Below are 12700 nucleotides of genomic sequence, written 5' to 3'. Positions count from 1 at the left end.
TAAATTATACAATTCAGTGGCATTTTGTACATTCACAACGCTGTGCAGCTATCCCCACTGTTTCAAGAAAATTTTCATCACTTCAAAGGAAACCTGTACCCGGTAAGCAGTCACTCCCCATTCTTTCTTCCTCCCAGTCCCTGCCAACCATTAATCTGCCTTCTGTCTCTATGAATTTGCCTATTTTGTATATTTCATATAAATGGAATCATATAATATGTGGCCCTTTGTATCTGGCTTTTTTCTCTTAGCATAATGTTTTCAAGGTTCATCCACATGGTAGCACGATATCAGTACTTTGTTCCCTTTGGCGGCAGAATAACATTCCATTGTATGGATATACCACAACTGTTTAACCATTCATCAGCTGATAGACATTTGGGATGTTTCCACCTTTTGGCTATTGTAAATAATGCTGCTATGAACATTTATGTGTAAGTTTCTTTCTGTGGATGTATGTTTTCAATTCTCCTGAGAATATACTGAGAAGTGCAACTGCTGGATCATATGATGATTCTATGTTTAACTTAATGAGAAACTGCCAAACTGTTTTCCACAGCAGCCATACTAGTGTACATCCCCACCAGCAAGGTGTGACAGTTCCAATGTCTCCACATCCTCACCAACATTTATTTTTCATTTTAAAAAAATTATAGCCACCCTAGTGAATGTGAAGCGTTATCACAGTATATGTATGTATATATGTATTTATTTTTGAGACAGGGTCTCCATCGCTTAGGCTGGAGTGCAGTGGTGCGATCATAGCTTCATAGCTCACTACAGCCTCAGCCTCGTGAGCGCAAGCGCTCCTTTCATCTCAGCCTCCCGAGTAGCTGGGACTCTACACATGCACCGCCATGCCTGGCTAATTTTTGTATTTTATGTAGAGACAAGGTCTCACCATGTTGCTCAGGCTGGTCTCAAACTCCTGGACTCAAATGATCTGCCTGCCTAAGCCTCCCAAAGTATTGAGATTACAGGTGTGAGCCACTGTGCCTGGCTTCATTGTACTTTTGATTTACATTTCCCTAATGACTAATGGCATTGGACATATTTTCATGTGCTTGTTGGCCATTTGTATATCTTCTTTGGAGAAATGAGGGTTGTGGTCAACTCAGTATACCACTGGAGGCTATATGAGTAAACAGCAAACTTTCTCATAAATGCAGAATGTTGGCAAACTGACAAACTGTGTCTGCCACCCAGAAGGAATGCTGAGGGCAGTTATGCCCCAAGTGCAGTGTTTATTGTGATTAGGTACATCTGAAGCCTGTTAGTAATAATATGAACCTGTGATCAATTAAGGAGCTGACCAATCATTACCTCCTCCTCCCTACTCATTCTACCCAATAAATACGAAGGGCTGTGGAAGCTCAGGGGGGCTGCCTTTGCTCACTAGAAGCAGGGAGCTCTCTTCTTCCCCGGACCCTTCCTTTAAAACAGTTTCTTTTGTCTTAAGTTTTCATTTCTATGTTCATCCCCCTTCGTTCAGTCTCGTAATGACGGTCTCAAGTAGTAACAATAGTAACTCTTGTAATGACGGTCTCAAGTACTAACAATAGTAACTCTTGTAATGACGGTCTCAAGTACTAACAGTAGTAACTGTTGTAATGACGGTCTCAAGTACTAACAGTAGTAACTGTTGTAATGATGGTCTTAAGTAGTAAAAGTAGTAACTGTCGTGGTGACAGTCTCAAGTAGTAACTGTGGCAGTCTACCACATCCTTTGCCCATTTTTAAATTCAATTGTTTGTGTTTTTGCTGAGTTGTAAGAATCTTTGTATATTCTATATAATAGACCCTTATATGATTTCCAAATATTTTCTGTCATTCTCTGGGTTTCTCTGTTTTTTAGAAATGACATCTCACTCTATTGCCCAGGGTGGTCTTGAACTCCTGGGCCCCAGTGATTCTCCCAGCTTAGCCTCTTAAAGTGTTGCTGGGATACAGGCTTGAGCCACCTCACCCAAACTTCATTCTATGGATTTTTTCACTCTCTTGATAGTATCCTTTGACACACAGTTCTAATTTTGATGAAGCCCAATTTATTTTTCCTTTTGTTGCTTGTGCTTTTGGTGCCACATGTATGAAACCCATTGCCAAATCCAGACCCATAGTGACTGGCTTCTATTCTAGGGTTGGGAGCTGTGGCTTGCCCAAGGCCATGTCCCCAAAGTCTCTCACAACTTAGCACCCAATGGATGCTCACCAGATGTTTGTAGAAGGGATGACTATGTAGTGGGATGTGAGCTGACCCTTGGTGGGGAGAGAGGTTTGTGTAGAAGTATAGCCTGACCAGGGACATGACTTTAAATAGACATTAAGGTACCTTATAAGCTGTAAGATGTGGTCTGACCAAAGAGGAGGGTACACATGAACAAATTGTGGAATTCTGGGGGACAGGTAGCTGAGTGAGGCCTTCAATGGTGGCAAGGGCTTTTTCCATGTGATTATGGAAACCTAGATCCATGGAGGAAACTTGTGAGTAGTGGAGAAAGCTCCTCAGGGGAAGGAAGGCTGGCTGTGACTTCATCTTTATACCATACTCTCTAGAATAGGGCCTGGCCGGTATTAGGCTTTAGTAAATATTCCAGTGGCCTGATGAGGGAGACTTTTAAGATATTTACATGAGAGGCTTTTCATGATATAGTCCTCCTTATATATTCTACTCTAGCTCGCCCTCCTTCCAAACTTGACCTTGACTTTCTTTTTTACCAGATTCGCCCCTCTCCTAGGTGCTGTCAGCTCAGCTGCAGTACATCACTCCTAACCCTGCTTGGAACATCCTTGCCTCTCCTCTCCTATCTAATTCATCTCATTCCTCCAGGCCCAAGACAGTATCCAGTTATCCACAGAACCTCAACACTACTACTCCAGCACATCAGTGTATGGCTCTAGTCAGCCATACACTTAGCTATACACTTACCAGAGCTTAGGGTCACATGATCTTAGGTTCAGATGCAGGCTCCACTAGTTACTGTGTAAGCTTGGGTGGGCCAGTCTCCCTCTCTCTGCCTTGGTTTCCTCATTGGAAAAATGGCAGTAATAACACTGCTAAAACAGTTCTGTGACAGTGGAATGAGATAATAAATGAGATATAAAACCCTTAGTAAAGCATCCAGCTCATAGTAAGCGGTCAAAAATGGTAGCTGTACTGTTTTCTAGTTGTTTGCTGTATTTGGCTGTTCTCGTGTTGCTATGAAGAAATACGTGAGGCTGGGTAATTTATTAAAAAAAAAAAAGGCTTAATTGGCTCATGGTTCTGCAGGCTGTACAAGAAGTGTGGTGTTGGCATTTGCTTCTGATGAGGGCCTCAGAAAGCTTCCAATCATGGTGGAAGGCAAAGGGAGAGCCAGTGTATCACATGGTGAGAGTGGGAGAAAGAGAGAGAAGGGGGAGGTCCCAGACTCTTTTAAACAAGCAGATCTCATGTGAAATAACTGAGCGACAACTCATTTATCACTAAGGGGATGGTGTGAAACCATTCATGAGAGATCTGCCCCCACGATCCAATCACCTCCCACCAGGCCCCCACCTCCAACACTGAGAATCACATTTCAACATGAGATTTGGAGAGGACAAACATCCAAACAGTATCATTTTATATATCTAAATCTTGCTTCCTCCGCAAGATTGTGGGTTTTTTTCTTCAGGGCAGGGGCTGAGTCTTATGCTTATTTTAACTCGTATATTTGGCACAAAGTTAGGACTATAGTAAGTACTTAAGAAACATTTGTTGGTTCGAGGTGACTTTGTGATTACTCGGAGTTACTTGCTTTAGGAGACAGTATATCATTATTGAATTCTATATTATTCTACGATTCATTTTCTGAAACCCAACTTTTGCTTTGTTTTATGGGGATCTGGGACTGACTTGTGGTAATCTTATTGTATGTGTGAGCAAGTGTGTGTGTGTGTATGTGTGAGAGAGAGAGACAGAGAGAGAGAGTGGAGGGAATGGTGGAGGTAGCGACAATTGATTCCCTAAGGGACAGAGCCAGCTACAGCTCACCATCCTAACCACTGCATCTAGCTTTCCTCTCCCAGCCCTAGAGCTGGGCTGTTATCTGCCCAGGGCAGCTGTTATGGCCCTGACTTCCCTGGGGAGGGCTGCTCAGGCCTTCCTCATTCTTCCAGGCTGCCTTTACCACAAAAGGAAATGAGGTATTTTTGACCTTATCAGACTTCTCTGCCAAGGCATCATGTTTTGCAAGAGGCTATTGCCCTGGCTATCTATATACAGTCCTGGGCAGTGTGCTAACATTAAAGAAGCAAATTCAGGATAATGGTTACCTCTGGATAAGGGAGGCAGGGCTATGAGCTCTGAGATAAAGCTTCAGTTATCTCTGAGGTATTTATTTTTTATGCAGGGCTGTGGGGCATATGAGTGTTCATTTATTATCATGAACATTATATAATCTTGTATTTGCTGCTTATCATTTCTATGCATGTATTATCCATAAATATTACCGTATTTTTCGAGTATTTTCCAGCTTTATATATGTGTTGTGAAATTTTATGTGTACTTCAGCTACCTATATTTTTTGCCTGGCAGTTTTTGAGATTTGTCTATTTTGTTTGTTTGTTTGTTTGTTTTTTTGAGATAGAGTTTTGCTCTTGTTGCCCAGGCTGGAGTGCAGTGGCATGATTTCGGCTCACTGCAACCTCCGCCTCCCAGGTTCAAACGATTCTCCTGTTTCAGCCTCCCAAGTAGCTGGGATTACAGGTGCCCACCACCATGCCCGGCTAATTTTTTATATTTTTAGTAGAGATGGGGTTTCACCATGTTGGCCAGGCTGGTCTCGAACTCTTGACCTCAGGTGATCCTCCCGCCTCAGCCTCCCAAAGTGCTGGGATTACAGGTGTGAGCCACTGTGCCTGGCCTAGATTTGTCTATACTGATACGTGTAATATTAGACTCTGTATTAATATTCCATGTTATAAAGAGATGTATCTTTTCTGCTATTGGGTAGACATTTCAGTGGTTTCCTATTTTTCACTTTTGCAAACAATGCTATAACAATAGTCTGATATGCAGTTCCTTGTGCCTAAGACAAGATACTTCTGTAGGAGTGGATTGGCTAGGCCATAGGACATATATGCCTCTCTCTTTGCTCGTATTGCCACATCGCTCCTCAGAGTGATTGTCCTACTTTACCTTCCCACCAGCAGTGCACAAATGTTGATGTTGGCCATGTCCTTGCCAACCCTTGGTAGTTGTATCTGTGCTTTCTCCTCTCTCTCCAGATCACCAGAAAAGGTGGGAGTTAAGGTTTTTCAATTAAAGGAGAATGTCAGCTCTGAAGAATTTCCTGTTACATTTACTTTAATGAGGAAAAGATTTTGTTCTCTGTTTTGGTGAAAATAATGTTTAGACTTCTGTGGAAAACAGTTACATACACTTTTTATTCTGAAGCAGAGCAGTTTTTTCTTTCTTTCTTTTTTTTTTTTTTTTTGCTGTTTGCATTCTTGGCAAACAAGTAGGAAAGACCAATTAGCAAGCTAATGTTCTAAATATTTACTTGCAGTAACAGTCATTTTTTAATGTTTTATATAGCATGGAACATTAGGTTTATGTTTACTGCTTTTCAATGTTTTGAATTGATTAAAATGAATTAAATTTAAGAATGTGACACAACTTTATGGATAAAGATTGATCATAATTATTTGCCACTTTATTTGCATTTTGTGAGGGAAAAATACATGGTAAGAAAATGTGTTGACATTTTACAAACAGGTTAGAAAAGTCATAAAGAGTAACTTTGACTATTTTATGTTGTCTCTTATGTTCACAGGTGGGAAAGGAGAAGTTTCACAAATCCCAACATTGGGGCTTTTGCAACAATGTTATGATGTTGGTGAGTGATGAAAAGCCTGGAATAGGTGGAGAACCACTTCTGGGGCAAAAGATAAAGCCTAAATGTAGCATATATCCTAAAGGAGATGGAAGTGATGTACCATCATGGGTAGCCTTTGATAAACAGGTAAGTCACATGACACTGGGAGGAATGCAGTCTTAGCATTTTACAGATGCTAAATAATTTAGTTTTGAGAAAGTAGGAGTCTTCAGTGTAAATGTTAAGGCTAGTTCTTTTTCTTTTTGCCTTTTCTACTTATTATTGCCTTTATTTTTAGTGTTTTATTTTTAGTGTTTCTCCCTTTGTCTTTATTTGTTTAAATTGACAAACATAATTGTATATATTTATGGTGTACAACATGATGTTTTGAAATATGTATACACTATGGAATGGCTAAATTGAGCTAATTAACATATGCATTACCTCATGTGCTTCTCTTTTTTTGTGATGAAAACACTATTGTCTTACAATTTTCAAATATACAATACATTGTTATTAGCTATAGTCATTGTGTTATACAATAGATCTCTTAAACGTATTCCTCCTAAGTGAAATTTTGCTTCTTTTGACTAAGGTTAGTTCTTCTGAAAAGATAAATTCAAGAACAAAAGTATCCTAAACAAAGAAAAATTATTCTTGCTCTGCTCTTTTTTATCAGGCACATTGGTTGCAGAATGCCAAATGTTTATCTTTCTTGGCTAATGCTTATTAACCTTTCTCTCATCTCCTTCACTGGACAGGATAATCTGTCCTATAGAAACTAAGAGTCTCGTCAGATTGTCACTTTTGCTTTTGAGTTGCCATTGACTAAATAATTGTGTTTGAGTCTGAATGTGGCTTTAAATAGGAATAGAAAAATGCCTTCTCTTCTTTTCTCCATACTAATTAGTAATAAACCGTAGTAATGATTCCCTATCCCTAAGGGCTAAAATGTGATGTGGCAAGAAGAATAGTGAAAGGAAGTGATGCCATTATTAGACAAGAGTTGGAATTTTTTAATGTATATGTCTATACACATACACACACATATACATATGGACATATTGGCAGTTAGAAAAAGGAATGTATTTGAATATTTTTTAAAAAGGCTAAGATCAGAGGAAAGAAAAGGCGACCAGCTATATGGATATGCTGTGTTTATCAGATAGCCCTGTATCACAGCCCAATGTTCTGTTCTCCAGAAAGAACTAGTTATTAGATTATTTTAGATCCTGCAATTGAAAGATAGTTCAGGACTAGATAAAGAATTGAAACCATATCATGCTAAGTTTACCAGGTGGTTTTTAGCAGCTTTTAACATGGATTGGTTGGCAGTACTTTGATTCTAATTAAAATGTCCTCAAATTGACACATCCCCATGTCATCTGTGATAGGGTAGATCAATTAGAGTGCACATTTTTTTTTGAAGCCTAGTTCTGACACTTACAGTGATCTAACAAACCACAGGGAGGCTTCCTTCCTGGGAAACCATTTCTCCTTTCAACATGGGCCAATATTCTTTTCTTGGATTATTTTCAGTACCTGGCTCAGTGCTGGACCCAAAGCTCAAAAACAATTCTGGGCTGACTGACTTGGGTGGATTATGCATAGTTTTCTGTTACTCTCAATCTTATAGGATGTTTACTTTGCATGGGCCAAAGAAAAGATTCTATTTTTACCTCATGTAAAATAGAGGGTATCGACAATATTTTAAACTAATCCACTACTGAATAAGTATCGTAGGCCACAATGTATTAATATTAAACTATTCTCTTGCATTTCAAGTCGAAAAGTCATTTCATGTTTTTCTCAATATTTAATATGTGCCTTTCAAGCCTATTTTGCAGGCCTTTAATTACTTATGTAGAATATTTCATGAATCTGGAATAATTTTAGCTTCAGACTACTTGAGTAAACGAAGAGCTTGCTCATTTCAGGTCTAACTAAATGCAACATAATTCTTTCAGTTATTTTGTTGGTCAACTTCTATTAAATATTCATTGAGCTTTAAATGAGACACTAAGACTGAAATACTTACGTGCTCTGATGAGACTGTGAACTACAGACTAGATCCTGGTTAATACCCCAAGCAAATTATAAAGCGCTTTCTACATTAGCGGTTCAACAAAAACAAGTCAACACTTGTTAATCATTTATCTTAAAAATGAGACATTTTCAGTGCACCCCATCCCAGCCGCCCGGTCCCGGCCCCTCACTCTCCTTTGCCGCGCCACCACCATGCTCTCCGTCCGCGTCCCGCTGCTGCACATTATGGACCCGCAGCAGCTGCAGCTCTCGCCGCTGAAGGGGCTCAGCCTGGTCGACAAGGTGAACAGGCCGCCGGCCCTGAGCGGGACCCGGGTTCTGGCCAGCAAGACTGCATGGAGGATCTTCCAGGAGCCCGCGAGCCGAAAACTAAAGCAGCTGCCCCCGGCGTGGAGGATGAGCCGCTGCGAGAGGAAACCCTTGCCGCTTTGTCATCTTCCCCGTCGAGTACCATGATATCTGGCAGATGTATAAGAAGGCGGAGGCTTCCTTCTGGACCACCGAGGAGGTGGACCTGTCCAAGGACATTCGGCACTGGGAATCCCCGAAGCCCGAGGAGAGATATTTTATATCCCATGTTCTGGTTTTCTTTGCAGCAAGTGATGGCATAGTAAATGAAAATTTGGTGGAGCGATTTAGCCAAATAGTTCAGATTACAGAAGCCCGCTGTTTCTATGGCTTCCAAATTGCCATGGAAAACATACATTCTGAAATGTATAGTCTCCTTATTGACACTTACATCAAAGATCCCAAAGAAAAGGAATTTCTCTTCAATGCCATTGAACGATGCCTTGTGTCAAGAAGGCGGCAGATTGGGCCTTGTGCTGGATTGGGGACAAAGAGGCTACCTATGGTGAACGTGTTGTAGCCTTCGCTGCAGTAGAAGGCATCTTCTTTTCTGGTTCTTTTGCATCGATATTCTGGCTCAAGAAACGAGGACTGATGCCTGGCCTCACGTTTTCCAATGAACTTATTAGCAGAGATGAGGGTTTACACTGTGATTTTGCTTGCTTGATGTTCAAACACCTGGTACACAAACCATCGGAGGAGAAAGTGAGAGAAATAATTATCAATGCTGTTCAGATAGAACAAGAATTCCTCACCGAGGCCTTGCCTGTGAAGCTCATTGGGATGAATTGCACTCTAATGAAGCAATACATTGAGTTTGTGGCAGACAGACTTATGCTGGAACTGGGTTTTAGCAAGGTTTTCGGAGTAGAGAGCCCATTTGACTTTACGGAGAATATTTCACTGAAAGACTAACTTCTTTGAGAGGAGAGTAGGCGAGTATCAGAGGATGGGAGTGGTGTCAAGTCCAAAAGAGAATTCTTTTACCTTAAATGCTGACTTCTAAATGAACTGAAGATGTGCCCTTATTTTGCTGATTTTTTTTCCATCTCATAAAAAAAATCAGCTGAAGTGTTATCAACTAGCCACACCATGAATTGTCCATAATGTTCATTAACAGCATCTTTAAAACTGTGTAGCTACCTCACAACCAGTCCTGTTTATTTATAATGCTGGTAGTATCACCTTTTGCCAGCAGGCCTGGCTGGCTGTGACTTACTATAGCAGTGACAATGGCAGTCTTGGCTTTAAAGTGAGGGGTGACCCTCTAGTGAGCTTGGCACAGCAGGATTAAACAGTCATTTAACCAGCACAGGGAGTTGAAAGTTGAAAGATGCAGCCTCACTGCTTCAGCGCAGATTTCAATGTTTACTTAAATATAAAACTGGCACTTTACAAACAAATAAACATTGTTTGTACTCACAAGGCGATAATAGCTTGATTTATTTGGTTTCTACACCAAATACAAAGCATTCTCCTGACCACTAATGGGAGCCAATTCACAATTCACTAAGTGACTAAAGTAAGTTAAACTTGTGTAGACTAAGCATGTAATTTCTAAGTTTTATTTTAGTGAATTAAAATACTCGTTAACCAACTTTAAAGTCAGTCCTGTGTTTAGATAGATACTAGTCTGTTGGTGCCAGATAGAAGACAGGTTGTGTTTTTATCCTGCGGCTTGGGTAGTGTCCTGGGATTCTCTGCCCCCTCTGAGTAGAGTGTTGTGGGATAAAGGAATCTCTCAGGGCAAGGAGCTTCTTAAGTTAAATCACTAGAAATTTAGGCATGATCTGGGCCTTCATATGTGTGAGAAGCCGTTCCATTTTATTTCTCACTATATTTTCCCCAATTTCTAGTTGATAAGAAAAAATTATTGAAGAGTTTTTTTTTCTTTTTTTTTCTTTTAATACAAGAATATGTCTCTTTTTATTGAGGTCTTTTTTATGTGCTATGATTAAATTAAATGAGATAATGCTTTAAAAGCACTTATATGTGGGAGCTAAGGTAGTATTGTAAAATTTCAAGTCATCCTTAAACAAAATGACCAACCTAAGATCTTGCTCCTGTTAAGTGGTGAAATCAACTAGAGGTGGTTCCTACAAGTTGTTGTTTATTCTAGTTTTGTTTGTGTGTAAGTACGTTGTATGAGTTAATTCATTTATATTTACTATGTCTTTTAAATCAGAGATTTTTTATTATGTATGTCCTTTTAGATTTTACCTGTAGTTCATACTTTAAAATAATCACCCAGTGTCTTATTCTAGCATTGTCTAAATCTGAGTATTATCTAGGGGAATCTTAAACTTCAGTAGGAAACCATGAGTTATTCATACAGTTTCCATTCAAATATTAATTTCAGAACGAAACAAAAAATTTTTTTTTTTTTTGAGACGAAGTCTCGCTCTGTCGCCCAGTCTGGAGTGCAGTGGTGCGATTTTGGCTCACTGCAACCTCTGCCTCTTGGGTTCAAGCAATTCTCCTGTCTCAGCCTCCCGAGTAGCTGGGACTGCAGGTATGTGCCACCACACCTGGCTAATTTTTTTACTTTTAGTGGAGATGGAGTTTCACCATATTGGTCAGGCTGGTCTCGAACTCCTGACCTCAGGTGATCCACCCACCTCAGCCTCCTAAAGTGCTGGGATTACAGGCATGATAAACAAATATTCTTAATACGGCTACTTTGAATTAATCTGCCTTTATGTTTGGGAGAAGAAAGCTGAGACATTGCATGAAAGATGATGAGAGAGAAATGTTGATCTTTTGGCCCCATTTGTTAATTGTATTCGCTATTTGAACATTGTCCTGTTCTATTGTTAGTTTCCTTCATCATTTATGGTATAGTCAATTTTTAAATCTCTGTAATATGATACATTTTCCTATCTTTTAAGTTATTGTTACCTAAAGTTAATCCAGATTATATGGTCCTTATACTTGTACAACATTAAAATGAAGAAAGGCAAAAAAAAAAAAAAAAAGACGTTTTCAACTTGTTGCCAGTTTTTCCAGTAGCTTTTAATCCTAGCAATATATCTAGCATTACACTCTCAAATAATACAAAGTAAAAATAAAGACAGTTCTTTGGAAAGTGTATTAAAATTAATATTTGTAGTAGATGCTCTTTGTGCCCACCCAGATCCATGCTGGGGTGGTGATCCCCCACCCCCAGCTGTGACAAATGGTTTGACAAACAGCTCACACCTGTAACCCTCTCTGGAGATTTGCTCTTGGCTGATGGGAGTTGCATCTCTCAGAGACACCTGAGAGGTTACACCGGCCCCTTTCCCCTAAGACGGGGCAGCTAATAACTGATTTATCAAGGGTAAAAAAAGGTCAGCTTCCTTGCCTGAAGGGGGGATGATTCTTTGCTATGATTCAGGCTCCATAGCCCCTCGTGCATCAGACCAAGGCTACACTTGACCTGAGAATGCATCCTTGCTTGCGCGGTTCATTTCCCTTTCCTTTGCTGCTTCCCTCACTCCCTTACAGGTTTCTCCCAAGAGTCTGCCCTTAATAAATCACATGCACTAAAATCCCTGTTTCAGGCTCTGCCTCTATGGAACCCCAACCTAAGACAACATTCCAGGTTTTAATCCATAATTCTGAAAGCAACCACCAAAATGCCTTGCTCAAGTAGACTATCACATTACAAGCAGAGAAAATGCCTTTTGCAATCACGAAAAGGAGCCAGTATTTGTTATCCCGCATGGCCCCTGCGGCAGACACTTCTAGCTGTTTATCCTTTATGCATTCTACCCTTCCTTCTTATAGGCAGAACGGTTTTATGCAGGCTGGAATTGTGCCCACTTAAATGTGTTACCTCCCTAGGCTCCTTGCAGCTAGGGCTGGCCGCATGACTCACTTTTGGCCAATGATATATGCATTAAGATTTATTGGGTGGGGCTCGTGGGAGAGTTACTATTTTTCTAATGAAAACAGGCTCAGCAGGTATGATTTTCCTGCCCTTTGCCCTCCTTTTGTTTTTCCTGTCTGGAACTAGTGTTACCGAACCAAACTGGGTCCATTTACCTGCATGCAAGGGAAAGCCAAACGCCAAAGCACCAGGTTTTTGCAGCAAGAAAGGTTTATTGAGTTGATTGGCAAGGAGACAGGAGGAAACACTCAAATCTGTCTCCTGGAGCTGGGGGCTGGGTTGGGTTTTATAAGCATAGTGTAATGAGGTGTGATCTGATTGCATCTTGCAATGAGGTGATGCTGGGAGGCATAATCTGATTGGATCCTGCTATGGGGTGACACCAGAGCGCGATCTCTTTGGTTCCTGGATCCTGCCATATGGGGTCCACTTCTTAATTCAGTCCCTGTTCCTTGGTCCAAGCACTTAGGTTTCACCTGTGCACACTTGGTTCAACTGGGCATGCTCGGGTTGTATGACCTTCAACCCTGGGGTCCACGGCAACTGAAAAACAACTCACGATTTTGTTTTATAAAAGTTGAACTAGATTAGTCTGGTG

General features: G+C 40.5%; 1 protein-coding gene and 1 pseudogene across 1 annotated transcript in view; both read left to right on the top strand.

Moving 5' to 3' along the window:
* EFHC2 (EF-hand domain containing 2) overlaps positions 1 to 12700 on the top strand; it is a 199513-nt gene that overhangs the window by 24010 nt on the left and 162803 nt on the right. Inside the window, exon 2 of the mRNA XM_063601869.1 lies at positions 5796 to 5984. Coding sequence (XP_063457939.1) covers positions 5796 to 5984 — 189 coding nt within the window. The remainder of the gene's footprint in view (positions 1 to 5795; positions 5985 to 12700) is intronic.
* Positions 7643 to 11785, top strand: LOC103784398 (ribonucleoside-diphosphate reductase subunit M2-like; annotated as a pseudogene).

The sequence above is a fragment of the Pan paniscus genome, chromosome X (genome assembly GCF_029289425.2).
Source record: "Pan paniscus chromosome X, NHGRI_mPanPan1-v2.0_pri, whole genome shotgun sequence".
NCBI classification, from domain to species: domain Eukaryota; kingdom Metazoa; phylum Chordata; class Mammalia; order Primates; family Hominidae; genus Pan; species Pan paniscus.
The sequence above is the reverse complement of the archived record's forward strand: the minus strand, read 5'-3'. Positions and strand labels throughout refer to the sequence as shown.